Source organism: Onychostruthus taczanowskii, unplaced genomic scaffold, assembly GCF_017590055.1.
Source record: "Onychostruthus taczanowskii isolate IOZ18803 unplaced genomic scaffold, ASM1759005v1 scaffold7, whole genome shotgun sequence".
Taxonomy (NCBI): Eukaryota; Metazoa; Chordata; class Aves; order Passeriformes; family Passeridae; genus Onychostruthus; species Onychostruthus taczanowskii.
In genome coordinates, this window is record NW_024504786.1 from 17,611,934 (window position 1) to 17,639,553 (window position 27,620).

Here is a 27,620-nt window from a genome sequence, read left to right on the forward strand (position 1 = left end):
CATTTAATATCTCCATTAAAATGTACACATGACAAAACCAGACACTATACATTAACACGGTACTAATTTATAAACAAATGTACACCTTTCACACAGCAAAACAAAGCACTGAAATGTACAATCCTCTGGGTGCACTTGAGTAACTAAGGCAAAAGGAATGAAATATCTTTACCAAAAGTAAGGAATAGTCATTCGAAGGATACTTTGCCTGGCGTAAGTCCATGCGTGCTCATTCTGCAGGGGACACCAAGTCCCAGGGGTTATCCTAGCATTTGAACCCAGACAGCAGAACAAGCTACAGAGACCTATCTGAAATTTCTGTGTAGTCTTAAAAGTTGTGAAGTATAATTTATAAAATTAAGATGTTGATACTTGTCAACAGTTAACTATTCAGCTACTCCACCTTTTAATGTTTTATGCATGGCGGCCTGTGGAATGTAATACTGAGAGATTAACAGGATTGTTAGGGGAACCAAGACTGAGAATTTTAAGTTTTGATTTTCTACCGTCAGTGAAATAATTTAGCATTTTTAGCATGAGATTATTTGTAAGTCTATATACAATTTAAATAAGCTGGTCCCAAAATGAAGCAGGTTTTAAAAACTGAACTGTAAGGGAGGGTTAGTGAGGCAATCATGCCCCCATGTGAGCTTGACCAGTCTAAAATGGACAGCATAGCACAGTTCTCCTGTGCTTTCCCTTCACTCCATCTGTTCTCTGAAAGGAGTCAAATAGAAATTCAGGTAATTGTTCTCACTCAGGGAATGTACATTTCATCTGTTTTTTTAAAAAAGTCAGAGCACTTTGGTGAGTTTTTAGGAGGATTTACAGGGTCAACAATATGCTGAGAAAATTCTGCACAGCCCTGGTGCTGTCAGTGTTGTTCCCACTACGGCTCCTTAAGGCTTTATCTTCTTCTCCTTAGGCTCAAGCACCCTGAAGCATCATCCAAGTCAGTCAAGATCCCTTCCTCAAAGAAAACTGGCTCATAAAATTGTCAGTTCACACTGATACTTCACTAACACACTACTGCAGGCCATTCAAAAATCCCCCCAGTGATTAAAAGAGGACTCTTCCAGTAAGAACCCTGTCTATGATCCAGGAAAATAGGCCGAGGCTGGTGTTCCAGCAGCTTTTGGCTGTGGCTGTGCTTTGGCTGGCAAGTATGGTCTCAGGTACTCTGCAGAACAGCACAGGACACTGCATTAAAGCACAGCTGTCACTGCCCTTCAAGGACATTTCAAAGAACACCTTCTGTTTCGTACTTACCCGAGTTCAGTGTGTTTTGACTAAGCCCTCGTAAAGGAATGCTGTCATCTTTTTTCTTGAAATACTTTGATTCCAGCCCCAGCTGATCACCACTAGAAACAGAAAGGCAAATTAAAATTTAAAGCAAATGCAGTTTGTCACCAGTGCATAGCGAGGACAGCTACAGACTTGGTCAGGAAAACCTTCACTAGAAGTGCAACTACTGCATTTCATGACCTTCACCGTGTAAAGTTAAACCATCACTGAATAAGTTAAGAACAGCCTAGAACTCATTTTTTTCAGTGCCCCAGCACCTGATGGCTTAGATCTGTCAGCAGGAGCAACACTGAACCGGTGTTCCTTGGGGCCCACTCCTGCAAGCACAGCTCTTCCTTCGGTTTCAAGAAACCAACACAAAATTGGTTAGCATGGTAATGAAGAAAGGCAGATCACAGAAGCAGGCCAATACTGGAACCTTTAGTCAATTCCAAACACACCAAGCTGACGAAGGGCTGTATAAAGCGAAATAACAAAAATACCAAATTGCAGTAGCTGACACTCACTTCTCCTTGTTTGCTGCGTGACCAGCTGCAGGCACCGTGTGAGCATCCAAACACCGACTGGCTTTCAAAAGCTGGGAGTTCAACTGAACCTGCAGAGACAAAGAGCTGCAGGTTAAGAGTTACTCCAGGTCTGAGAGTCCCCTCCCCAAGGACATTCACAGAGCCAAATTTCCAGATTCCTGTTTCTACACCTCACTGGCCCTGCTGTGCAAAAGCCTGTGAGAAACAGCCTAAAGACAAGCATTAGCTATGAATAACAGTCATCATGCTCAAGGCAGAGAGCCTAAGAGTAAATACAGTAAATACACACTTTGAGAAATAGTCAAAATGTTGTGCTTTGATATTTTATACAATTTAAATAAAATTTTATACAACAAATAAATAAAATTTTATACTATTTCATACATTCTTAAGCAAAGAAAAAAAGTCAAAGTGCCTGCCTTTGATACTGGACATTGGGAATTTCCATTTTTGCTGTGTATCGGTTCCAGAAAGTTCTGGAAGGCATAGAGAGGAGAAATGGGATGACTCATTCCTGAGCTATGAAAGGATGGTCGGTCAGGCTGTAAAACAAATAGAAAAACTCATCCATAAATAAGAAACATAATTTTACAAGTAACTGCAGAGATTATAAATTCCAAAATTAACAAACTACCTGCCATTACAAAGCCAGCTTATGTGAGTTGTCCTGATGGGAAGAAAACATAATTTTTCCAAGATTCGCACACTTAAGGAAAACCTAACTTTAAAAAAGTCAGATGAGGTGAGCACTCTCAGCTAGCAATAAGCTACAGACCCTGTCTTTGATTAAAGCAATTAATGTATCCAGCTACAAATGCAGAGACCTCTTGGTATGAACAGCCAAGAGGTTGAGCTGTGAACAAGCAGCTCATCAATTCCTGTGGTTGCTGTGGCAGCAGAGATCTGTACAACACAGCGTGAGAAGCAGCAAGTTACACTATCCTACAATGACTGCAGGCAGCGTTCCTTAGCACCTGTCCTGTTCCTAAAAATCATTGGAGTATTGAAAGAGTTCACTTTGGGTTTTAACCTTTACAAAGAGAATTAGCAAGTAAACCTCTCAACACAAAAAAGCCTTTTTTGCCTTCACTCTGCACTTCATCTTTTCCAAACTAATTCTGTTATTGCTCTGTGTATTTTATGTAAACAAGAGCTTATAAGATTCTCACCTACGAGGCTCAGGGCATCAAGAAGCACCCAATGGAGTTTTATATTGTTGAAAAACAAACCCAAACCATGCCCACCCAAAACTGTAAGGCCATAAGAAGATGAAAGCACTTTATTTTTCCCCTTTGAAGGCCCTGCTTTTTAGCAAGTGATGCCCAGCTCACCAGCCTGTTCCTTACAGCTCTACCTTACCATGCTGAGAGGTGAAGCAGCAGCCCTCCCAGCAGCATGGGCACTGGCAGGACTGTCCAGCTTCTTTGCCATCTGAACTTCGCTCAGCTGTCTGTTCAGCCACGTGATAACTGCAAAGAGGGAGAAAAAGCTCAAGTCCATTTGCTCCCTCCCACAAGCTGTTTGAAATGGCCAGTAGCCCTTCCTCACAAGGAGCGACAGCTCACCGGGTGTTTTTCCTCCCCAGTACCACACAAAGCCACTTGTTGAAGCTTCCTCCCCCTCCAGGCCTCTGAGCACGCACCCCACAGCCCCACGGGAAGGCTTCCCTATGTGCAGCTCTTGGCTGTTGCATGCCCACACAGCCAGAGGCTTGTTTTCCACACATGACAATCATGGCAGCTCTTCACAAAAACCCCAAAAACTGCTTCTATCAATTTCAGCAGTAATAAGATCACCGGGTCATCTTTACAGGGAGAGAAATCAAGCTGTACAAACCTACCATTTTCATTGGTTTGCAGTAACTGCTTACTTTCTTCGAGCTTTTGTATTGTACTTTCTAGCTGCTCTTGTAGCTTGCAAACCTGTAATTCCCATAACAATTGTAACACTATCAGGAGTGTTATACTACTAGCTACAAACAACAACAAAAAAAAGCATTTATGAAGTTAATCTAAAATTAAAGAAGTTTGAACTCAGTTTGTCACAAAAGCAACGTAGTAATTCTTTTAAAGGAAGCCCTACTTTCAGCAAGGATTTTGACAAGGTGACAGCCAGAATCCTTTCTGACCTTTATTTTTCTATGATTAAATAGTGCAAGGACTCTAAACAGGGGAATGTCCTGTTTAATGGAATGGAAGAAAAAGGCTCACTCTGGTCTTGTTCTTATTCCCTTCACCAACTTACACATGAATGTGCCTTCTAAAGGGTGCTCAGTCATCCACTACATTGCTTTGTTCTCGTCAAACAATTTTGGTTGCCTTCCATGTAAATGGATGGCTTTTACAAATCAGGTTAACATTAAAAATCTGAAAGTTGATGACACATTTAAATAAATATGTTAATAAGCAAAAGAGTATATTCTATTGCATGGAAAGATTTAAGACCTTATTTCTTTAACTAAGTTCAACCCCACAAAACCCAGCAAAGTCCATACAACAGCATTTCCAGCACACAAGGTTAACCCATCAATACCTCCTGCTCTTTCATTCGAAGGGATTGTCCCATCTCCTGTGATTCCCGCTGCTCTTTTTGAAGTTTCTCTTCTTTTTCTGCCAATAGTTTTTCTTGCTGAATTGTTACTGTATTTTTCAATTTTAATTTACTCATTAGAGTTTTCAAATCTCCTTGTAGCTTCTTGATAATTTCATTTGCCTATTAAAAACAAACCCAAGCCATATATTAAACAAATAAGCACCTAAGAATAAGGGAGATGTTGACAAGGGAAGTGCCGTGTTCAAACAAACCTTAAGGAGTTCAGCTGACAACGACTTAATTGTTGTCTCTAGCTTTTCAACATGCCTTTGTTTTTCCTCTGTACTCTCTTCCAGTATCACCTTGAAAAGAATGTTACAAAATACAGTAAGGCTGTGGTACACATCGTTTATGATTTCAAGCAGAACATTCATAATTCTTTCAGTACTATCCTTACAAGGAACCAGCCAGTGTTTTTCAGTCCAATTTTATAGGATCTGGATTAACCTTTTTTTTCCTACCAAAAATACCATAAACTATTACTCCAGTACCACAGGATTAAATCTGAACCTAGTATACTTTATTCTATGGAAGCCACAGTTAGGAAGGTTAAAAAAAATTAATGAAGAAACCTTTTGCTCCTGTGTCGCATCTAAGACTTCTTTTGTTCTGGTGACGAGCTGATCTTTGTCTTTGATCTCTTGTTCCAAGACAGCAACTCGTGTCTGCAGCTGATTAAGGAGTTTCTCTTTTTCATGACATTCAGCATCCAGAGTTGTGTTCTCCCGACGCAGGGACAGCACCTCCTGCTTTGCTCTTTGACATTCCTAAATGTTGGGAAGGAATTGAATTTTATTCTTCAAGAAAACCTGTAACAGTAATTTAACCAGACATATCTAAATAGTAAGCATAATATGGAATGAAAAGGAAATAATTGAACTGGATATGCTGTATTTCCTATGGCGTGCCCAGGCAGGCACTGTTAATGCCCTAGCAGTAGTAAGCTTAATTTTGGATATCGGGAAGCCGTACATCTTCTAATCCAGAAAGCTTTGCTTTCAGTTCTCTGACTGTGGAGTCTCCTTTGTATCTCCTCTCTGTTAGGTCTTTATTGATGACCTCGAGCTCTGAGAGCCTGTTCTGCAACTGCTGAATACTCTTCTGATGCAAGTTTTCCAATTCCTTTTTCTGTTGTTCATGCTGTTGTTGGTACTGAGTTTGTGCCTGTGAGAAGCAAAGAAGTGAAGCAGTTATTTGACTCTGACAATTCCCTTACAGGAATCTTGTTCCTTCTTTCCAACCACTGTACCTGAAGAGCTCTTTCCTTCTCACTTGTCAGCTCCTGTGAGTGTTTGTTGCTCAGAGCTGTAGTGTAGGATGTCCATTCATTTTTCAGTTTGTCAAGCTCCCGGCTCTTCTCTGACAAGCTCTGTTTAAGTTTGACAAAGCACACAGAATTTAAAAATGTAAGCCAATACTGACTCTTTACTGTTACTTACTAAAAGGACATGGAATTATTACAAACAAGTCTAAATTTCAGCACCAGATGCTGAAATATGTTAATTTTGTAACCAGGAAAAGTAACACACTGAGAAGCTGAAGAGCACTGTTCTAATGCTGTGGATAAAAATAAACTTAATTTGCAATTGCATTTTTTTCCAACCACTATTCAAGAGTGAAAAACAGCCTGCTGATGCTCTCTGCCCTTGTAACAGAGAGCAGTCTATTAGGGCAAAAAAAGAAATAAAGTTCTTCAGTGGCATCTTTTCCTTTTTTTGATTTGTAATTCTGCATTCCAATTCAGCAGACACATTCCAGTAACTCAAACTGAAGCTGCAGACATGAGGCAAACAAATATTCCATTCCAAGAATAATTCTTAACAGTTTTAATGGAATTATGGTTTCATTATGGTCAAAAAAGTCACCTTGATAACTGCAGAATTTGACCCAAATCATTCTCTTGAAATAGAGAATTACTATGCTGACTGCAAAAACCAAAATGGAGTAATTCAAGTCCAAGACTTCCAATTTATTTACCAGTTTCAAATTTTTTCCAAATAAAACAATTTCCAGCGATTCATGGAATATATTAAATATGTTTATCATTTATCTGCACATGACCATATATTTAGTATTCAATTTGTGTGTACACACACAGACCTCTGCACAAAATAAAATTCTGCCTGAGTACTGCAAGAGCTCAATTTAATTCTTCAGCTGCTGGCTGCATGCACTCTCTAGAAAAGCTACACTAGACTACTCTCTTCACTCAGTCTCAAGTCAGTTACCTTGGCTAGGCAGTGGCTAACCAACCAGCCCACAAAAAGGGACACTTGCCATAAGTCAAAAAAGTTTACACAGACTTTTACACAAAGCAATACACAAAAATTAAAATTTTATGTTACCTGTTGAGTGTAGCTCAGTTGCCTGGTAAGATCCTCTTCAGTTCTTTTAAGCTTTTCTTCCAACATCATTTTTTCCTCCTATGCACAAATTGACATCAAGTCAAATCCTTAGCTCCCAAAATACACGTAGCATTTAGCTCCCATTTAATCAGCACAGCCTGCCTAAGCACCCATTTACTCACTGTATTTGTGAAAAGATCACCCTGTTAAGTAAGTGTCATACTGAATAAGATATAATTAGTAAATTCAAAAGAAAAAGTATTAGCCCACAGTGTAAAAACCCCAAATTAAATTCTTACCAAATTTCTACAAGGAAATAATATCTTATTTACAAGATATGTTTACAAAGGAGAGATCAACTGAAATACTGTAAATCCAGGTTATTAAAATGGCTTATTAGGTGCCTAGAAATATAACAGCACAATAGGAGAGACAAATCCCAGGCTACGAAACTGAAACAGACAGCAGTCAAACTATGAGACCTTTAATTTCTCACAAAATCAAACCTAGCATGCTACCAAACTGCATCAACATTCCAATTTTAATTGGCTTTTTATAGCTGTTAGTCCTTTGAAGCCCACCAAGCCTCACAATTAGCAGCAGCCTGTGCTTTCCTACAGCCAAGTGCAGAGACTGGAGGTCCAGCATGTCCTGCAGCTGCTGTGGCCATCAGCACAGGCTGTGAGCAGGGGAGTGCAGCAGCCAGAGCATGCAGCAGCTGCACTCCTCCCTTCCTGCCACTTCAAATGGCACTGCCTGCCTGAGGACACAGAATGTGCCTCCATTGCCAGGGGGATGCTAACAACTCAGATTTTACAGCATGCACCCAAGTAGCTGCATGCAATTACATATTTGGGCTAGAAGGAAAAATGAACCAGAGCATACAACTTGGCACATACTCCTGAATTACTCAGAATGAAAAAATGCTTAAGTACATACAGCACTGAGGCTTAGTTGCAGTTACAATAAACTTTCATTTTACCTTAAGGCATTTCAAACAGTTGGCTAAAAACTTCTTTATTTCTGCATCAGTTCCTGGCAGGAATTTTAGAGAGAGATGGGTAAGATGTTTGAAAGGGTTGGTCTCCACTACATTTAAAGAGACAGGTGTGTGATCTAGAGCAGGTGCTGAAGAAACTAACTGCAGCAAAAACCTAGGGAAAAACCAAGATAATCAAATGTTTAGCTTTTTTTTTTCCTGAAACTACCTGTAGATCCTAATCTATTTCCCAATAAAATATATTTTTATATGTGCAGTAAAAGGCTTTCCAGATTTTGCTCAAGAAAGAATTCTCCTCCAAAGACTCAGGTTTTGCCACATCCACCAACATACTCAGGTTGGGGCAGGTCAGATTATCCTTTTCTACTGACTCTTCTCAGTCTGAGTGACTGAAGCATTTTAAGAACTCAACAGGTACACACAGAGTAACGTGGCACACACTTGAGACCTACCTTGGGATATCCTTGTTCTGCTCCTGAATGCATTGCTGAAGCAGATCTATAAATTTTTGCGGGAAAGCAGAGAAGTCTACCAAGAGACCTTGCTGGGATTTCAAACTATGTGAACAGACAGGAAAAAAAAATGTTACCAATATAGAGAAATATAATTTATTTCCTATAAAATATTTTGTTTACTCTAGTAGAAAGAACCAGTTCTGATCATTAAAGTTCACTAGCATGCTATTTTCAACCAGAAGTGTGTCCACATATCAGAAAATCATGGAAGTGGTCAGGCTGGGAGGGACCACAGTGGGTCAGCTGGTCCAACCTCCCTGCTTGAGCAGGGTCATCCTAGAGCACGTCTTGGATAACAATCCCCAGAGGATACTTCTGACCACAAGAGTTCTTGCAAATGGGCTGCACCAATTAAAAAGCAGAAGCTGCTGTGGTGAACAGACGTGTTCCCTCAAGCCAGGCATCACCCTCAGAGCACAGCGTGGAGCAGTGACGGGACAGGCACAGGACACAGGCACAGGACAAGGAGGGGAGCCTCAGCCACTGCCTCGATGCCCCACTCGCCCATCTCTGCCCCCCTTCTCCACAGCCACAGCAAACTCAGACAAACACCCCGCAGTGCACGCACAAAGCTGTGCCCCTGTGCAACAAAACACTCCTGCGCATTTCTCCTCAAACGCCACTTGGCTTTTGCTTTTGATCCACACGCTGATCACACCTCCCTTTTTAAAAACACCACCAAAGCCACTCCCCCCGCCAAAACTCCAAACAACCAAAAAAAACCAATCAAACCCCCAACAACAAAACAAAGCAAAAACCAAAATAAATAAATACCTAAAGAAAGCAGAAAACTGAACTGTTCATCTGTTCATGCTGGAATCCAAATTTGATGATTTGCTCAAATTCTGAGCAAGTAAATGAGACCCAGCAGTACAATTGTGCAAGAAACCCCTAAGATACAGGCACCGGTCTTAGGGGTTTTTCCTGAACTGGTTCCCACACACACAATCGTCTGTAAGCAGCAGTTAGGATCAACAGAAGACCCCGGCAGAGGTCTGTAAAACCATGTCCATGCAAACAGACTTTGTTCTCGTAATCATTTCCCCAACTAGTTCCCACACACACAATCGTCTGTAAGCAGCAGTTAGGATCAACAGAAGACCCCGGCAGTATTCCTCTGTGTAACCTGAGCTGGGCACCCTCCTGAGCCTGGCTGTTTCACCAGCTGGTCAGAGAACAATACTGACAGAACACTGCCAAAACCTGAACTCTAACACAGGCCACTCTAAGCTAAAATGTTGCCTTTTTCTTTTTTGCCATTCAGAAATGTTTAACAGAGAAAATACTGTAATTTCACTTACCTTTGAAAATCTTCCTCTGATATGACAAGGTTATAAAGGAAAAAAGGATCAGTATCATCAGTCAATCGAACAGCTAAGTCCTGAAAAGATGTACATTTAAATAAGATTAAAATACTATAAATATTTTAAACCAGCATTGCAAACGGTATTGAATGCTTTCATTGTTTAGTCAAAAATACAATATTGTGGCAACTGATTCAGAATGTGTAAAACATTACCATTAAACACAGCTTCAAATATTATAGTGTGAAAACAAGGAAAACTCTTTCACAAAAACAAACCAAGTCAAAACCTTAAACTTTGAGCAGCAAAGGTTTTGAAATTCAGTGTGTATCCATCATTTTTCAGAGCAAAAGCTATTTGCTCTTTTTTTCCTCATGGAATAAGTCTAGCACTAGCAGTCCACTGTCATGGTTTACTAATACATCACTCCCATAACTGGAAGCCTTTCAGAGCACACTGCTCCTGAAGTTTATGAAATCACCAGCTGCTTTTATATACTGGAATACAGAGCTCAGCAGACTGGATACAGCTGAATCCAGGAATCCCACATGGCAAACTGCAGGGTTATGCTGCTTAGCTTTGAAACAGACACTCATTTGTTCACTGGAGGCCTGCACAGTGTTTTGGAGAACCTGCCCTCTCCATAAGCATTAAGCCTTGAATTCCAGGGATGGGGTTGTGCAGTACATTAGGCTCAGGCAGCTGCTCCCTGGAACAAGGCTCGCCCCTGTGGCAAGGATATTCCCTAGCAGAGGTACAAAAGGAAAGCAGAAACGTGTCAGCTGTTCTGACACAGTGAAGTGTGACACAGCACGGTACAGACACGTAACTGAAACTTCTTTCAGGAATTCAGGTGCCAGTAACACCAACAAAACTCTCAGCTGAAGATGCAAAAACAAACTCAGGGGTTTACACACACAGACAGTTAAAATTAATGCCACCCCAAGCCAGCTGGGGTGGACTGATGGGTGGGATCAAATGCCTGCTTGGTCTGATGTCCCATTAGCTGATTAAGCACTGGAAGTTCTCCTTTAGACTGATCACTCCCCGACGGACTCAACGGCATCTCCGGTCTCCAGGCTCCTCCTGACACAGGCTGCAGCTCAGCACACACTTCTAACTGAACTGCTTCTGCTCAGAGGAAGCACCATTATCCATTATCACTGCCCCCAGCAGCAGAATCTGACCAAAAACTGCTGCATTCCTACACAAACAAATCTTTACCCAACACCACCATAACCAACGTTAACATCATGATGGAAGGATGAACACTTTGGTGACAAACCAGACGTACAACAGAAGAGATGACAAAGTCTCCAGTAGTGCTCTCATTGTGATTTTCCCTGAGAAAGATTATTTTTACTCCAAATTTAGAACCTTGAACCAAAGGTACTCCTAAGCACCAACTCATGTTCCCCTGAGCATCTCCAAATACTTTTAACATGCAAGCTTGCTCAGACCCATAAACAGCCAAACTAAAATAGAGGGCTAAAAAAGGCTGGGGGGAAAGGGTGGAAAAACACAACACCAAGCCAACCAAGTTACTCAAAAAAATTGTATAAAAAATAAAGTAAGGTCAAACCGCAAACACTGAAATCCCACTTTGCTTTTCCTTTTCCTACTTATACTTCCATAAAATGAAATTCAGATAATATCTAATGAATGACAGAAATATTATTAATTTACAAACCTTTTTATGAACAGGATTAGAAATTGACAGTAGTTCAATATTCACTCGAACATTTAATCTCCTGTGTACAAAAAGATGAAACTCAGTAATAAATAAAGAAAACATTTCCAAATAATGTGTTCACAGCTGCATTAAAGGAATCAATGACATCTCAAAAATAAAAATTTAGACAGAAACATTAAGAAAGTTCCCACCAATGACTACACTTAAAATAGAAGTTTCAGTTACTGCAGCTCCTCAGTCAGAGCTGGTTTTTTTTTGCTGCTTGCTTGTTATCCACCAGACTTTAAATAGCAAGGCAGAAGCTTTGAAACTTTGTCCAGAAACTACAACTTTTGTAAAAGCCTGATGAAATTTATTAACGAGTGCTCAAACTCCTGATGATAATTTACACGGTGCTACCTTGCCTTCAATGATTTCTCATCGAGTACCAAGTCACTTACGTTACAACGCACGCACACACACCAGCCTTTCCGTGCTTCCTCACCCTGTCTAACCCAGACAGGACCCACAGTGCCGAAATTCATCCCATTTTGCAGAGACGCCTCACACAGGGAACGTCTGGGCTTTCCCAGGCACCATTGCCGTGCGCACCCTCGCACAGGCGGCCCAAACCCGCGGGTCCCGGGGCGCCGAGGAGGAGCCGCGCCTCAGGAGGCCGCGCTGCGGCGGGGAGAGGCGGGAGGGCAGCGCCGAGGCCCGGGAGACGCCAAGCACCGCGCGGGCCCGGCAGCCGCCCGGCCCTCGGGTCCCTCAGCCCCGGGCACAGCGGCGCTTCTGCCGGGCCACTGCGAGTTCGCTCCGCTGCCGGCGCCCCGCCGGCTTCACTCCCTTGGCGAGGCGCCCACGGCAACCGCCCGGCCCTCGCCGGCTGCCCCGAGCCTCGCCAGACCGGTCCCTCCCTCACCCGGACGGCGCCCGCAGCAACGTAGAGCGCGGCCCCGCGGCGCTGAGAGCAGGCAGGAAGGCAGCGCCTGTGGCTCGCAGCCCCTCTGAGGAGCGCAGAGAGGCTCCCCCACAGCCGGCCCGCACTCACCGCTCCTCGCAGCCGCAGCCCCGAACTCGCACCGACACCGCCCGGTCGAAGATCCGCTCCGCCGCCATCTTGCTCCCGCCCGCGGGGAGGGGCCCAACATGGCGGCGCGGGGGCCGCCGGGAGCGGCGATGGCGGCGCCCGAGCCGGAGCCGGGGCGCTGCGCTCACTTCGTGCTGAGGAAGAGGCGCTTCTGCAGGATGATCCCGGCGCCCGGCAGGCGCTTCTGCGGGGAGCACGGGCACGAGGAGGTGCAGGGACCCTCTCGGGCCGGGGGGGCGGGCGGGCTCGGGGGTGGGAGAGGCAGAGCCTGTGCCTTCCCTTGAGCCTCCGTGTGCCGGCACTCGCTTCAGCCCAGCAGCAGCCCCCACCCTGCATTAGGGCTTTATTCTGTTAGGATACAGTCAAGTATTAAGTGCCCGTCTCCGTTTCTCCGTTCTGGTTAACTCACTTATTCTGAATAGATGTTTTATGAAGCTGATGTCCCTCAACAGCTTCTTTAAAACAAAACGCTGAATGCATGCTGAAGTGTTTTCTAAAATTTTCTAACTAGGAACAAAATGACAGAAAAAGAATTCCGTGTCCTCTTGATCCGAAACAGTGAGTATATGTAAATGCTTTTCCCGTTCTTTGTCAGTAGTCGCATGATACTTACTTTTCTCTCCATTTGGCTTTTAGCACTGTATACGAAGACCAACTACAAAAGCATTTAAAAAAATGCAACTCAAGAGAGAAGCCAAAGCCTGTAAGTGCAGTGTAATTTCAGCACATCCTCTCGGATTTAAGACCTGTAACATTGCAGTCCTGCAGAGAATTCTCTGTGCTGACAGCAGCTCTGAGCTGCAGGGCAGCAGGTCTAGCAAGGCAGGATGGAAGCTCTATAAGCACTTGCTGAAATGCAACTCACATTCCAGTCCCCTCATATTCTCTGCCCCTTCTCATTGTAATTTGGTGCACTTTTTCAGCTCTTGGTTACAAATAAGAATATTGAATTCATTTTTCTCAGAAAGGCACGCAGGGAAGAGGCTCTCACAACGCCATTCATTTCAGAGGCTGGGTGAGAGGTTCTCCTGGCAAAGCAAAACCTGCAGAGAAGCTCTGGGTATCCCAGCCAGCTGCCCACTGCAGCCAGGCTGGCAGTGAGCCAGGGAAAGCTTGGCTGACAGCTGCTGAGGGAAGCAACAGGACATGTGTTTAGACAGCTCTTTCAAGAAAGCAGAGGATGGCTTCTTTATTGCCTGCCTTTCTGCCTTATTAGAATTGCACCTTTAGTATTCCCTGGGAAACCTGAAAATGGTTTCTGGAATCTGTGTAGTAAGCTCTGATTGCTTAACTCTTATGAGCATGTTCAGTCTTGTAAAACTGTGTCAGAAGAGTAATTTCTGGCTGGGATTCAGGATCAGACTATAGGAAGGAAAATTACTTGGAAAATCTTACTTTGCAGTGGATTCCTATTGCTACATACCTTACCATAAGAACACTGAAGAATTTAGCTATTTGCTTCCTGGTAATTAACTGAATCAAATTTATTTTATTTTTTTTTTTTAAGGTCTACTTTGTTCAAGATATTAATGCTGGTTTAAAAGATGTAGCAGAAATATCAGAAAAACAAGTGAGTACATTATTTGGTTTTAGGTTCATTCCTTACATTACATGTTGCAATTTATTACTACAAATATACAGAAAATCTCAAAGGTCTCATATTTATTTGTGTCACTTTTTTCCCTTACAAAGGTTCCTCTATCTTCTCTATCTATTGAAGAGCTGCAGAATTTAATTACCAGGTTGAAAAACGCAACTAATGGTGAGCTTAATACTAAATACTAAAAATAAGATGTTTTAAATTGAATTGATTAAATATTTAATTGTTATTTTTGTTGTTAGATACCTGTAAAAATATGAGAGAGGTGCCATAAAACACATTTGAAATAATTATCAGGCAGACCTCCAATAGCTAAATTTTACTCCAAAAAGTAAACTAGACTGAAAGAATGATAAATCTCCAATCCTGTGCTCCCTTCCTTTTGGGGTTTTTTTTCTCACTCAGATACCACTACAGATAACAGTACAGCTCTGTTATAAACATATGAAGATAGCTTTACACTCCCAGCAGACTGTTTTATTAGTGCTACAAACTGAGCTCATGTCACAATTGTAATAATGTGTGTTACAAACTAGGAACCCTTGGAAACTCAAAACCTATACCTAAAAGTTTTGCATTTGCTTCCAGGCCTGGAACTTCATCTTAAGGAACAAATACTGTCCCACCAGGCTTTACAAGAAGCCTTAAGTGACCCAAAGAATGGGGAATCTGCTTTCAAACACCTGAAACAACAGGTTTGGTCTGATTTACTAATAACTATAGAGGAGTTTGGACATGGAATTGTGCTGCTGTAAATTTGAGAGACTGGGTGCATAATTCCAGTTGCTTCCCACAGAGGAAATGTGATATGGTAAAACAGAAGGTATAATCCCTTTCCTCTGTATACACATCATCTTTTCCTCAATCCCTCACTGAAAGGAAGGCTTAAAAAAGTCTTCTGCAGTTTGGTGAAGGAATAATTTTTCTATAAGGCATTACAAAACACAGTATTTTCTTGGTTCACAAGAGAATTTTCTTGGTTCACAAATGATCTTTTGATGTTTGTAGGCTTCTATTTTAGGTAACATGGAAAAACTGCATTTACTTGGTCCAGGAAGGTGTTTTGTTGAGTTTGGAGCTGGGCGAGGAAAGCTGTCTCATTGGATTGATATTGCCTTAGAGAATGTTGAAAATGTTCAGTTTTTGCTTGTGGAAAGGGCAACCACAAGATTCAAGGTAAGAGGATATTGTTACATTAGTAAAGTATCATTTTTAAACCATTGCCATTGAAGTTGTTAGTATTTCTTTTTTATCATCAGTACATTTAAATTTTACAAGTTATACATTCCATACTTCACCAATAGCAAATTTATTAGGAAAAATCTTGATTTTTAATGTTGGAAATTCACAGATGTTGACTTGACAAGAAAAATGTCTGGCATTAATACCTGGAACAAAATTATAGTTATTAGTGGCCAGCCCTATGCCATCTCTTGTTCTGTTTCCATCCAACAGGTGGATGGAAAACACAAAAGGAGAGATTCTGCATTTGAGAGGCTTCAAGTGGACATTCAGCACTTATGTTTAAGTAAGTTCCTTCTTGGCCTGTGTCATTCTGAAGTAGAGGCTTATTTTTAAATTTTGAATTGGGGTTCCTGCACTTTGTGTGTACATGCTTACGTGTACTTGGTTCTGAAGATTATTCTCGGTGGTTGTTTGGACATGTTGATGCTGTATGTATACACATACAGACACACAGCCATGTGTGAATATACGTAAGTACACATATACATGTATTTTAAATGGACTTTTAAAGTTTTCTACTTTTTTTACGCTCATAGGACATTATAGGTGAGAAAGTACCAAAACAAATACATTTTTAAGGGTTTTTAGCACTTGCAGAATTAAACATGTTTGCCTTGTTTTATGTGTAGAATTAAACAAATGATGCACCATCAATGCTGCAGAATTTGTGGGAGCACCTGTCAGCAGGAGATGCATTAATGTCATATTTACATTTCAAAGGCAGTGTAGAAAGGCTGAAATGGTTAAATGTGCTTCCCAGCCACTGCATCCTATTCTTTTGATTTGTCTTAACAAAATGTGCAAATCAATGTATTTTTAGTAGTGGCAAATATTTATTTCTAAGTGTGCTGAAATTATATTATTCAGAAAAAACAGAGGTGCTGGGGTAGTTGTGGATTGAATGGGGGTTTGTTGGTTGTTTTTATTTTTTCCCTCCAGATAAGGTACCTATTTTGGAGAAGAAAAAACTACCAGTGGTAGGAATTGGGAAGCATTTGTGTGGTGCTGCAACAGGTATGAATTACAGATGTGTGAACTGCAGAAAGTCTGCTTATAAACCTTACACTCTAAATACACTGATCTTCCAAATTGTCCTTTTAAGCTGTTCTTGCCCTCTAACCATTTTTTGGTGAACACAGTAATTATATTGTAAGTATCTCTTGACTCCAGTGGAATAGTAAAAGGATAATAGATGTAAGGATGCTTTAAGCAGAAGTGAAGCCCTTCTTGGCTTTAATAGATTAGAACAGAGAACAGTGTGTGGTGGCATGGGCCATGTATTTGAGAGTACTTTTTTAGCACAGTTGCCTCTTCTTTGAAACAATTTTGTTTCTAAAATTTTATTGGCTGTCTGAATATGTATCCCAAACACAAATAAGGTTGTGTTTCTGTTCTGACAACTTTAAACTAACACAGTTTTTCTAATGTTATATGGCTACTAGGTAGAGTACGACATGTTTTCAAAGCATGTTTGTAATTTTTAGTTACCATTGAACTTGCTTTTTGGCTTAGTTTGTGATGTGTAATTTTGTTTTTCTTTGTGGGAAGCACATTCCCAACTATGATGCAGCCTGTATAAATAATGGCATGGTGTTTATGGATATTTTTGTTGGGGGGGATGTATTTGTTCATTCCCAGACCTTGCTTTGAGATGCTTGCTTGAAAGTTACACCACTTGCTGTGGTGGAGAAGATGAAGAGCCTGCACCAAAACGCTGCAGGGCTGCTCAGACAGAGGTGGCTCCTCACAAATCTGCTGGTAATGAAAGCACCACAGAAGACCATAAGCCTGTAGCTGGAATTGTTATTGCTCTCTGTTGCCATCACAAGTGTGACTGGACACATTATGTAGGCAGAGAGTTCTTTAAATCAGTAGGACTGGGACCAGTAGAATTCCATTATTTTCAGAGAATGAGTAGTTGGGCCACTTGTGGCATGCAAGAAACCACAAGCAAAGCTTTTACAAGTGAAGTCAGTGAAGATCAGACTATCGACACAGAAGAACACGAGCACACGCTCAGCAAGACAGCAAGTGGTTCTGATACTTTACAAGGGTATGTACATTTTTTTTTCCTAGCAAATGGACTCCAGCAGAAAAGCTATGTATAGTGGCACATTAAATTGTTTTGGGCCCTCAAAAGGACTAATATTTAATTAGTAAACTTATAGTAAAGTTTACTTATTAGTATACTTTAAAAATATTATTTTCATGGACGTACATTTCAAAATATTTCAACAGTCATGCTTACCTGACCGAAATGAACTTACAATGATTTCAGTAGTTTTTCTAAGCTTAACTACTAATGTTAATTAGCAGAACTATTTTCTGACAGCTGTTCCTTCCTTCCTTTATCTGGACCCAGGGTACTGAGTGTTGAGGAGCGGAAGGAGATCGGCTGCCTCTGCAAACGGCTGATTGATCACGGGCGCATTGAGTATTTACAACAGCATGGATACAAGGCTGCACTGCAGTATTATGCAGAGGCTGCTGTGTCCTTGGAGAATGTCCTGTTGACAGCTGTCCCAAATCCTTCTTTGATACCAGAGCCAACTATATGACAGGAGATAGATTTGGAATTGGTAGGGAAAAGAAACCAACCCTATATATATATTTTTTTTTAAAACTACTCCATTTCTTACAAAAAAAAAAAGTTATCATCTTTCCTATACTCAAGAAAAAGTCTTACATTTTCCAGTTTCACTGGGAATTACAAATATGCAAACCAGTCCTCATCAGTGGAAAAATAAAATCCCTAAGAATATTTGAAACCTGTTGTAGCCTCTTTGCTGTGAAGAAGTGTACTTGATATTTTCTTCCATTCACAGTTACATTCTTTATTCATTAGGATTCATGACAGGAGGAGAACCAGAAGTACAACTTTCCACATTTCCTGAAAGACAATAGGTTAAAATAAGATAAGTTGACATGCTTTATTCTCACTTTGAAGTTCAGAATAGCTTTGCATTTCCTCTTAAAATATTTAAGTAGGCCTAAGTACTTTGATCAGCCTGTGCTGCTAGAGAACCTATTCAGAAAAAAAACTTATGTCTGAAGTGTCATCTTGTATATTTTTGCTAATTTGATAATTCATTCATGAAATATTGATAAGAAAAAGCTGGTTCAGTGTTCTAAAACAAGAGCATTACATTCATTTTTTTAAGCGTTCACAAAACACAGAATGAAGATCAGGGAGATAATTTTATATCTGCAGTGAAGTGCTTGCTGCAAGTAACAGCTGCCAACTGAACATCTGTTCCAAAGTGCTTATTTGGGTCTGTTACTGCAGCATTAAAGCTGTTACCCCAGAGACAATGAACAGCAAATTTTTGTCATGTTTTAGAAGTGGGATGAAACTGGGTGGTTTTTTTTTTTTAAGTGACTGTATTTTGTGTCAGGGAAAGCAAGTCGTGAGAAACATCTGTTTATCAGGTGTTGATAGTTCATTGCTAAAAGACATATCTTGGGAACATACACATTTCTCCCTTAATCTTCCTCTGGAAGTACTACCTGGACAACATCCAAAAATAGGAAAAGTTGAGCTTTGTGAATTAAAGGGTGCTGGAAGACTTTCACTATGTAAAATGATTAAATTGCAAATACAAAAGACAGTAATCAGCTTCTCTTTATCCATGGTGTTGGTAACTCAGGCACATTTCTTCCAGTGCTCCCTGTTTTCCAGTATGTTCGTACCAGAATCTGTGCTGTTTGTTGGAGACCTACTGTGCCAACTCCTGTTAGAAGTGCCACTGTCCTCAGTAAAAGCCTGTTTACAGATTTTCTTGAAAACATTACTCATTTATTAAAAAGGTTATTCATGTTTCATTTTTATACATATCCCAGATTCTATTTATCCAGTTTGTCCCTTTCTTCCTCACTATATTGTGGAGAGATCAGAATTAATAAAAAAGCCATACCTGTTTTCTTCAGTGATTCCTGGATATACATGTGCATGAAGTCAATGCCAAACATTTCCTGTTGCTCTTCCTCATCTGTGTTCTCACATGGAGGGAGTGTTACCTCTAGCTCCAGTGGGTTGTCTCTGAAGTTGACAAATCTAGGAATTCGCCAGAAAAGGTTAATCCTGTAGTAAGTTTTGTCCAGAGAAAATAATTCTTTTGGAACTGAATTAAGATTTCTCAAATAATGTTTTAAGCAGAAGGAAGTTAACTTCTTGTTATACTAAACTCACCACTCTATTAAGTAAGCTAAGAAGATGCTTTATAACAGTAACTGATTGTGGTAGGAAAAAACATTGTGGTCTTCATCATTCTGTCTTCAGTTTCTGACCCCAATGTCAGATGTATTGAGCTTTCACAAACAGGTGAGTAAATGAGAACAGTGCAAGTGGCTGCTCCCAGCTTTGCAAGGCAGGAGCCAATCCTTTATCTCTTTATTCTTGTTCCACCCTCAGGCCTATAGTTATATATATTTAGTTAAGGAGGTTCTTCAAAAAGTGCTGAGAATTGTCTTCTTGGGTTAGACATGGTTTATGCAGCCTAGCATTCTTTCTCTAAAACAGCCAGCATCCAATAACCCAAATGAAAATGCTAACAACAGGGAAGTGTCTATCACAGTACACTAAGGAGTAATTGAGTAGTTCAAAATCAACCAATTAAGAATTTACATGATTTTTTATTTTCCATATCAAGTACATGACAGTTTCATCCATGTCCTTAAACCTAATAAATTTTGTTTAATTCTGAATGCTTGAATTCTTTGGTTCTACTTTTTGTCATTTTAATGCCTGCCGCATTTTTCTGTAAGCTCTTGCCTTTAGAAAGTGATATCAAAGGGCAATTATAGTGGGAGGGCTATGAAATGAGAAAATGTATTATAGTCTACTTTTCATGGGAGACTGTAGCTATCATAATTTACTTTTTTAACTAAGTACTTCACTACACAAAGCTTACTTCACCAGATCCTTAATTGTTGTGAATCTGTGTAACTACGCTGATTTATTGTATCCACCTGTACAACTGTGGTAATGCCTTTTCCTCTCCCTTAGTATCACTATGATCTACAACTCAAGAGGGCTTAAAAAAGTATTTTCTGGTTATTTTCATTTATATTACTGGTGTTTTTTCTTACCTCAGATTTGTCATGTCCTTCATACAAACTGGAATATCCTTAAGTTTATTGTTGCTAAGAACAAGAGTACTAAGATTTTTCATATTACCAATGGTTTCTGGCAAAGAGTTTATTTCATTCCTTTGGAGCCATAAAGTGTGGAGGTTTTCCATTCTGAAAAAAGGGTATTTGTGCAATAAATCAACCTTCATAGAATTAATCCTCTGAGTCATTACTATAAAATTAATTTTTCAGCCACATAAAGGACTCATAATGCAACAAGTCTCAAAGGAAACCCCATATCCAAGATAATTACCTAATCTCTGTTCAAAAATGTGATTGACAATAAATATTTAACCTTATAGTTGATACTGAATTTATTGTTAATTGAATGGATTATTCCAGTTTATCCAAAACATAACATTAGGGCTGATAAAATCTTGACTTTGGAGTGAGGTTAACATAAAAATTATTGTTTGAAGTAGTGTTTATTAATTAGAATTTCAGTGCAGTGGAATTGAGACTAAGATGAGCTTTGAGCTGTATTTACCTGTCAATTGTGTCAGGAAGCTCCTGGAGTTTGTTTCCCCCCATATCTAACCATTCAAGATTTGGCATGTTGAGGAGAGCTGAAGGGATGGCAGTAAACTGATTCATGCACAGATCTATGTGTGACAGCTTCTTTAAATCACTGAGCTGAAAAGAAGGGGGGATTTAATGTAACTTCATGTAGCTGCTGCAGCAGTACAGCAGTAATCTAGTAATGTTGAGAAACATTACAGTACATTTTGGAGCCAGTAAACAGAATGGTTTTGAGTTCCAATTGCTGATAGTACCTGACAATAACAGTTTTGCCTGGAAGGTAGATAGGTTGGGAGCTGATAAGGCAGCAGAACTTTACCTCCCACCCAGTAGTGAGTGCCATAACTGCTGACTACAATTGACTACAATAAGTGAGTAGTTGTTTTCATTCTCTCATAATTGTTTTCAACATTTGAGAACAACAATTTTTCACCTCTGCACAGGCAGTTGTATAAATCACACAACCCTTTTTCAGATCTAGCTGTTCTGGTAAAGATGCTTACAGCTGCCACGTGGCAGCTGCCATTCATGTGGTATGAATTTGTACTCTCAACCATAAAAGCGAACTTCTCTGTGCTAAGGCATCAGATTCTTAGTGGGGTAAATCAGTGATGATATCCAGCCTAAACAAATTGATATGGAGTGTGTCACTGCCCTCCATGCACTGCCGAGTCATTTATCTGGCCAAAATAAAGACTGGCTCCTTCAGCTACTCAGGTGTGTGTATGTGCTTCTCGTGTGGCTTCAGTTTGACCAGTCATGGAAAGGTTGTTCACATCAGTGTGAAGTACTGTGAAATCACAGCAAATCTGATAACAGAAATGCAACACGTAACGATAATTGGCTTTGGATAAATTTACAATATGCATCAAACAAAACCAAACTCTGTCAAAACCTGAGGAGGAAGATCACAGATATTTCTGTTGACAGCCAGTTCCAATCTTTCCAGACTGATGCAGTTACTTATTTCCTTAGGAACAGATTTTATTCTGTTGTAACTGAGAAGCAGCTCTTGGAGGCTGGTCAGCTGGCCTGCAGAGAGTACAAATGAGAAATGTTCATGTTTATTCTATTTGAAGCACAATACTATTTGTTTTGCCTTATCCTTTTACTCTTATAAAAATGAAAAAATGTGTTCTCACAAAACAAAACAAGCAAACAAAAAAATTACCAAACTGCAAATAGCAGCACCTCAGGACTCTTTAGTACAGGACTGCAATCTAGTTCTGCAATCTAGTTGAGTGCTTCAAGAAAAAACCCAAAAATTGTGACTAGGCTACTCCTGCTGTGGACTCAGAACATGAAGTCTGTTTTTCAGTATCACTTTGCTAGCTGCATTCTGATGTCTAGTCCCTGCTGTGCAAACAGGTCTTTTTTTTTTGTCATGGGGAGCTTTCATAGAGATATGTCTCTTCCATCCAGCCCCATTTTTAGTTTATATGGAATTTATGGTTTGGAGATCTCAATCTCATTGTCAGATTTAAATAATCTGTTTTCTTACTCCCCAACAGACAGGCTTATTAGACAGGCAAAGGGCACAAAAATGGTACATTTGTGTGAGACCAATTTTCTTAGGAAAGCAGCTTAAAATAAAACAAAGCACAGCTCACCAATTTCTTTAGGTACACTTTCAATTGAGTTCCGGGATAGATCCAGAACAACAAGGCTGTGAAATCTTCCAATAAACTGAGGAATTTTCTGTAAACTAGTTCTGTGAAGCTGCCATTCCTGGAGATGGATTAATTTCAGTAAGCATGAAGGTAATGTCTGCAACAAGAAATACAAACCAGAAGAAATTTAGTTTAGAATACAGGCTGAGGCAGAAGTTTTATTTGAAACAATAACAGTCTGTCCTTTTTCTTAAGCTATACTGCAACATGTAGGTTACAAAATGAATTCTGATAACTGTTTACTCAAATATGCTAGAAATAGTAAGCATAATTAAAATATGTATGATTTTAATATCATACATATTAGGAAAATGTTTACATCAATATATTAGGAAAGGGTTCTTCCCCCAGGTGGTGGTTGGTTTACATCAATATATTAGGAAAGGGCTCTTCCCCCATCAATATATTAGGAAAGGGTTCTTCCCCCAGGTGGTGGTTGGGCACTGGAACAGGCTCTCCAGGGCAGTGGTCACAGCACCAAGCCTGACAGAGTGCAAGAAGTGTTTGGACAATGCTCTCAGGCACATGGTGTGACTCTTGGAGATGGTGCTGTGCAAAGCCAGGAGTTCAGCTCAATGAACTCAGCATATTCCATGATCCTGAAGTGAACACCAGTGTGGGTTGTCATGCTGATCACCTGATCACACATTGAACCTTCCCTCTTTTGGCTCCCAGGATTTAGATACCTGCACTACTGTAATTGACAAGTTTCAGGCTTGTTTTTATTTCTTCTTTTTTTTTTTCTTTTAATTCAATATAACTGAAGATGAAACTGCACTGAATAGATTTTTGCACAGAAGACTGGTCTGGCTGTTGTGTTCTCACTGGCCTCAACACAAACTAATTCTCATCACCTTCTAGGAGCTGGTCAGTGCATTTCTGCATGGCTCAGAGCACTGATAGCCTTCACTCTGCCAGCAGTAACAGCAGATTAGCTCTGCACATGAGAAACAACAGTAGTAGTGTTCTGGGAATCTACTGGTTCATTTTCACTCTTAGAAAGAGAAAATAAACAATAAGAGATATCTTCATGCACCCAAACACAGAGGGTTTTCATCTTGATACATTTCAGTAGTTCTGGTGTGTGAATGTTAAATGAGAATTTACATAATGAAAATCATACTTTGCAGTGAAAATAGTTTATAATGCAGAAAAGTCTTTTGGGCTTTGATTTTGCAGAGTAATGCTTAATATTCAGGCCTAAAAACCACTCAGCTTGCTTTTATACTCACAACAGTGTGTCCCAATTCACCGTTAGCAAAGCACAGTGAGCAGTTAACAGAACACAAATAGTAGCACTGTAAGTGTAAAGTTGTAAATAGTAGTTCTCTAATGCATCAGTCATTCAACAAAGGCAGCATTCATTCCTATCAACCCTACCTTCCATTCTTCTTCCTCTATCCTTAAAATTGCTCTTCCACCTTCATTAATAACTTTTTCTTTAAGCTTTGCTAAAGCAGCTCTCTCCTCCCAGACAAGCAGTAGCCTACAAGGGAAAAAAGATCTGCCAGTGGTGCCACAATGAATACAGCCAATAATTGCTATCCTATCTATTTTCTGGAAAAATAATTATTGTCAAATTTTTTTTATCCATTTTAACTGGATGTTAATATACTATCAGTTGGAGAGAAGAAAAGCCCTTAATGTTTGGCTGAGGTAATTTATAGGAATTCTATTTTACAGTTCTTTAAATTTACATTCAGAAGGAGGACATAATTCACTTTCAGCATGTAGCAGCAGGGCCACAGAATATAAAGTCATGTGGAATTAAGTTCTAAAGCACATTTTGAAGTAGACTCCTAAAATGAAAGCCTTCCAGTCCACCACATATAAGTGCAAGAAAATAGGTCAATCAGCTTCTTTTAGCTTGATTTCCAAAGGGTACCTAAACAAGAGTTATGACAAGGTAGTTCTCTGTCTTTCTGCTTGTATTCTCCATGAGTAACTTTTGAATTTGTTGTTCCACTTCAAACACATCTGGTAAATTAGGAGTACCAAAAATAGTATCCTAAATCTCTTAAAATTTCATTAAATTGCGAGCCAGACAGAAGACCAAGAAACCCTCTTAATACCTCAAAGGAGAAGAAAGCATAACAAATCTTCACTGGTTAGAATATTTACAGAGCAGAGGATTTTAGTATCTGAGTTGAGGGGATTTTATCTATATACTAATATTTTCTTATCACAGATAATATAAATTCTAATCACTGGGATTCCTGATGGAGTAACAACTAAGGAATTAGAGTCTGAATGAATTTGAAGAAACCAATTACAGTCTTCTGCAATGTAACATATGGTCTAGCTTTTCACATACTTAAAGAGTTACAATTTACCTACCTTCCTGCAGACCTCTGCCTGAATTCCTTTTCTCTCCGTAATTCTTCATTTATCTTGTGTATTCTCACTTCCCAGAGTGTCTTCACAGCAGAGAATGTTCCCAGGCAAACTGCAGTTTCAGCCATGGTCCTTTACATGTTCAGATTTGCTTGCAGGAAACTGACTCAATGCACCACTTCAGGTATGGGTTCCCAGATGGGGACAGTGACGTGAAAAATAAAATACTGCAATACCCACTTCATTATGTTATCAAATGAGTGAATGTAATGAACTTACAGCATTTTATCAACTGCTTTCTCTTTATAAAACTAGATAATTGCATCTAGTTACATTTTATTATAATAAGAAAAGGTATTTTTGCAATCTCTGCATTCTTATTCAGTGAACAACTGCTTCTCTCAGTTCCTTCAAGGGTAGGCTGTTGCCATAATTATTAAATGCAGATTTGAGCATTCATTCCCATCCCAGGAACACATTAAACTGTCACCTGCAACCTAAGGCAGTTCAGTTCTGATAGCTGCATTCTGACACCTACCTGATATAGATACTTGTCACTGAAGGAGTTTTGCACTTGACAGAAACTGCACTGTTCCTGGAAATTACTGAGTATACTTTATTTGCATTCATTTTCTTCATAGCTTAACTCATTACAATGCATTTTATAGTTAGCAATGCATTACCTTTAGGAAAATGCATTTGAATCCTTCTGATTTCTCTTTGAAAGTTTGTGTATCCCTGAGTGTCAGAATTCACATTTAAAATTAAACGCAGTCTAAAGTTTTGAAACTATGTATCCTTTGTGAGACAATTAATACATATTGTCCTGAAGAGCAGCAAAATAGGATACTCACTCATCCTAATCACTGCATGCCTCTAAAAACCATTCTTATTGCCATTACTGGAGTCAAGATACTGATATTCAGGTAAGTTTGCAGGGCTAAATTTCATACCAGCAGCAGTGTGCTCTGAACACTGATGATCTAAATGCTCCCTTTCTACCTTTTTTCTGATACTTGTAGTGGCAAGTAAGAAAAATGTCCTATATATGCCTTAAACTAAAAAAAGTAAGAATAACTTTCTTCCAAACAAGCAGGTAGGTAACAACAAAAGAGGAATTTCATGTCTTTTCATACATATATTTCCCTACAATAATTGCTGCAGGTCTGTCTTCTAGAACCAATCTTTTCTTTCATATTTGTTATAATTTTGTGTGGCCTGGATAAGCCACAATTGCTTAGTGGACTATTTTTGTGTTCAAACTGGCAATCATTCTATTTTATGTTTACTATATCTTTTGCTAACATACTTATTTGTAAAGTCTGAAGTTAAGTTAAAATGTGTAGGCAAATAAAATGTAAAATGTCAGGATTGCTTCCTGTTGTAAAGACAGCATAAAATCAAATTATAAAGCTTGAATAAAGAAGAATCTGGTCTAATACACTAATATTTATGATTCTTATGTTTGTAAGGAAAAATGGCAGGATTTGACAAGTGACACAAATGGCAACCCCAGTGTGGCAGTGCAGTCTGGCCTTTGGGCTCCTACAGGGGGATTGGATTTTTTCCTGTAAAGAGAAGACTGTATACTTTCCATCCCCCACATAAATGTGATCACATTTACTAGTTTGAAAGATTAGCTTCTCTTTCAGTGGTCAGAGTAATTACCCTTCCCAGTCTCCATCTCAACATACAACAGTAATGCTATGTATGCATGAGGTTTTTTGCTCCAGTCAGAGGTTCAATTCAAATTGCCTGATTTTTTTCAAGACCAAATTTCTATTGAGATCAAGTGATTAGCTAATCTATAATTTCTTGTTGTTTAAAGACATTTTTTGAACTACAAGCCCTTTTAGGCAGAAAACTAGAAATCTTTTTATATAAATTGTGCAGAAAAGAGACATTTGTTAATAGTTGTACTACCAAACCCAGTATCATACTATACAGTCAAACTCATACTTATTTCTAGTAAAGCTTAACCTGAGCAACTCTCTTTTGCATATCATTCAACAGATATGCCTTAGAAGTATGAAAGGTCAAAGGACCTAAGTATATAACTGTTTTCAGGATTTCTTTATATAACAGGATTCCATCAAAAAGGTCTTGTTCTTAGATCTCACTATTTGTCAAGAAAATAAAAACCATAAAAATCTTGCCATCACAGCCAACAATTCAGAAGTGAATTCCCAAGCGTGGCTGTAAAACAACTGCAAATTCACTCCCTAGTAATCAGATCTCCCAACAACTTCACATCCAAGCATCAGAAAGAGTTTAACAACAACTCACCTTAATTATTCGGTGTTTTCAAGGATTTTCTGTGACTCACTGCTTTCTGGACAAGAGTGGAGATAAATTATGAATCTTGTCTGCATTACCAAAGCCATTTAAAACTCTCACTCAGACTCCAGTGCAATGTCAGTCTAGTTCTAATTTTAACCTATGCTGAGAATAGAAGACATCACATGAGGCATTTTGCAACCCCCCCAAGCATTTGCCACTGTTGAAGTCTTCCCATTTTGCTGAGTATGATTGGGCTCCCCTAAACTGGACTCTATTAACAAAAATTGTGAACAAAGAACAAAGGAATATTGTTATGCTGCACAATAAGTTTGTTTTGAATTAAAAATTACAAATAGAAATAAAAAAGGCCAGTATTGAATTAAAAATTATTGCCTTCTTTAGTAATGCTTCTCTGCAAGGTAACTGAGCTTCAAAGTGCTATTAAACAGCAACATTCACTAAACAGATGAGAAAAGGTATTACATCACT

At 39.6% G+C, this 27,620-nt stretch overlaps 3 protein-coding genes across 6 annotated transcripts; 1 reads left to right on the forward strand and 2 right to left on the reverse strand.

The window, feature by feature from the left end:
* Nucleotide 1: 1 nt before the first annotated feature.
* Nucleotides 2-12,406, reverse strand: SASS6 (SAS-6 centriolar assembly protein). Of its 2 annotated transcripts, none has more exons than XM_041421425.1 (17): nucleotides 12,315-12,406; nucleotides 11,279-11,339; nucleotides 9,586-9,665; nucleotides 8,222-8,326; nucleotides 7,752-7,923; nucleotides 6,770-6,847; nucleotides 5,674-5,793; nucleotides 5,397-5,588; nucleotides 4,997-5,191; nucleotides 4,637-4,726; nucleotides 4,365-4,544; nucleotides 3,673-3,754; nucleotides 3,192-3,301; nucleotides 2,252-2,308; nucleotides 1,812-1,900; nucleotides 1,270-1,361; nucleotides 2-1,180 (listed from the first exon to the last, which is right to left on the reverse strand). In XM_041421425.1, the coding sequence occupies exons 1-17, from the start codon at nucleotides 12,380-12,382 to the stop codon at nucleotides 1,092-1,094; spliced, it is 1,860 nt and encodes a 619-aa protein (XP_041277359.1). In that variant the 5' UTR covers nucleotides 12,383-12,406; the 3' UTR covers nucleotides 2-1,091. The 2 variants fall into 2 exon arrangements, with proteins under 2 accessions (XP_041277359.1, XP_041277360.1); XM_041421426.1 differs by having other exon boundaries at nucleotides 2,252-2,374.
* Nucleotides 12,407-12,412: 6 nt separating this feature from the next.
* Nucleotides 12,413-17,954, forward strand: TRMT13 (tRNA methyltransferase 13 homolog). Its single transcript, XM_041421430.1, has 11 exons — nucleotides 12,413-12,562; nucleotides 12,865-12,911; nucleotides 12,990-13,056; nucleotides 13,861-13,923; nucleotides 14,046-14,115; nucleotides 14,542-14,648; nucleotides 14,962-15,129; nucleotides 15,409-15,481; nucleotides 16,138-16,212; nucleotides 16,837-17,251; nucleotides 17,561-17,954. The coding sequence occupies exons 1-11, from the start codon at nucleotides 12,413-12,415 to the stop codon at nucleotides 17,754-17,756; spliced, it is 1,431 nt and encodes a 476-aa protein (XP_041277364.1). The 3' UTR covers nucleotides 17,757-17,954.
* LRRC39 (leucine rich repeat containing 39) lies at nucleotides 17,819-27,291 on the reverse strand. 3 transcript variants are annotated; one of them, XM_041421432.1, is made up of 9 exons: nucleotides 27,138-27,291; nucleotides 24,855-25,029; nucleotides 23,898-24,003; nucleotides 22,458-22,614; nucleotides 21,743-21,879; nucleotides 20,816-20,961; nucleotides 20,287-20,439; nucleotides 19,113-19,252; nucleotides 17,819-18,088 (listed from the first exon to the last, which is right to left on the reverse strand). In XM_041421432.1, exons 2-9 carry the CDS (start codon nucleotides 24,977-24,979, stop codon nucleotides 18,033-18,035), a joined length of 1,020 nt encoding a protein of 339 aa, XP_041277366.1. In that variant the 5' UTR covers nucleotides 24,980-25,029; nucleotides 27,138-27,291; the 3' UTR covers nucleotides 17,819-18,032. The 3 variants fall into 3 exon arrangements, with proteins under 3 accessions (XP_041277366.1, XP_041277365.1, XP_041277367.1); XM_041421431.1 differs by having other exon boundaries at nucleotides 24,855-25,078; nucleotides 27,138-27,287; XM_041421433.1 differs by lacking the exon at nucleotides 20,287-20,439 and having other exon boundaries at nucleotides 24,855-25,078; nucleotides 27,138-27,287.
* Between the last annotated feature and the right edge of the window lie 329 nt (nucleotides 27,292-27,620).

Excerpts from the sequence above, each read along its gene's own strand:
- LRRC39 (XM_041421432.1), bottom strand. The coding sequence starts at position 24,979 with ATGGCTGAAACTGCAGTTTGCCTGGGAACATTCTCTGCTGTGAAGACA. Across the intron at positions 22,615-23,897 it reads TAGAGGAAGAAGAATGGAAG|ACATTACCTTCATGCTTACT; the intron begins GTAGGGTTGATA and ends TTCTTGTTGCAG. Across the intron at positions 21,880-22,457 it reads AAGTGTACCTAAAGAAATTG|GCCAGCTGACCAGCCTCCAA; the intron begins GTGAGCTGTGCT and ends TACTCTCTGCAG.
- TRMT13 (XM_041421430.1), top strand. The coding sequence starts at position 12,413 with ATGGCGGCGCGGGGGCCGCCGGGAGCGGCGATGGCGGCGCCCGAGCCG. Across the intron at positions 14,116-14,541 it reads GTTGAAAAACGCAACTAATG|GCCTGGAACTTCATCTTAAG; the intron begins GTGAGCTTAATA and ends ATTTGCTTCCAG. Across the intron at positions 15,482-16,137 it reads CATTCAGCACTTATGTTTAA|ATAAGGTACCTATTTTGGAG; the intron begins GTAAGTTCCTTC and ends TTTTCCCTCCAG.
- SASS6 (XM_041421426.1), bottom strand. The coding sequence starts at position 12,382 with ATGGCGGCGGAGCGGATCTTCGACCGGGCGGTGTCGGTGCGAGTTCGG. Across the intron at positions 2,375-3,191 it reads CTGCTTCACCTCTCAGCATG|CCTGACCGACCATCCTTTCA; the intron begins GTAAGGTAGAGC and ends TTTGTTTTACAG. Across the intron at positions 1,181-1,269 it reads TCAAAACACACTGAACTCGG|AGTACCTGAGACCATACTTG; the intron begins GTAAGTACGAAA and ends GCTGTTCTGCAG.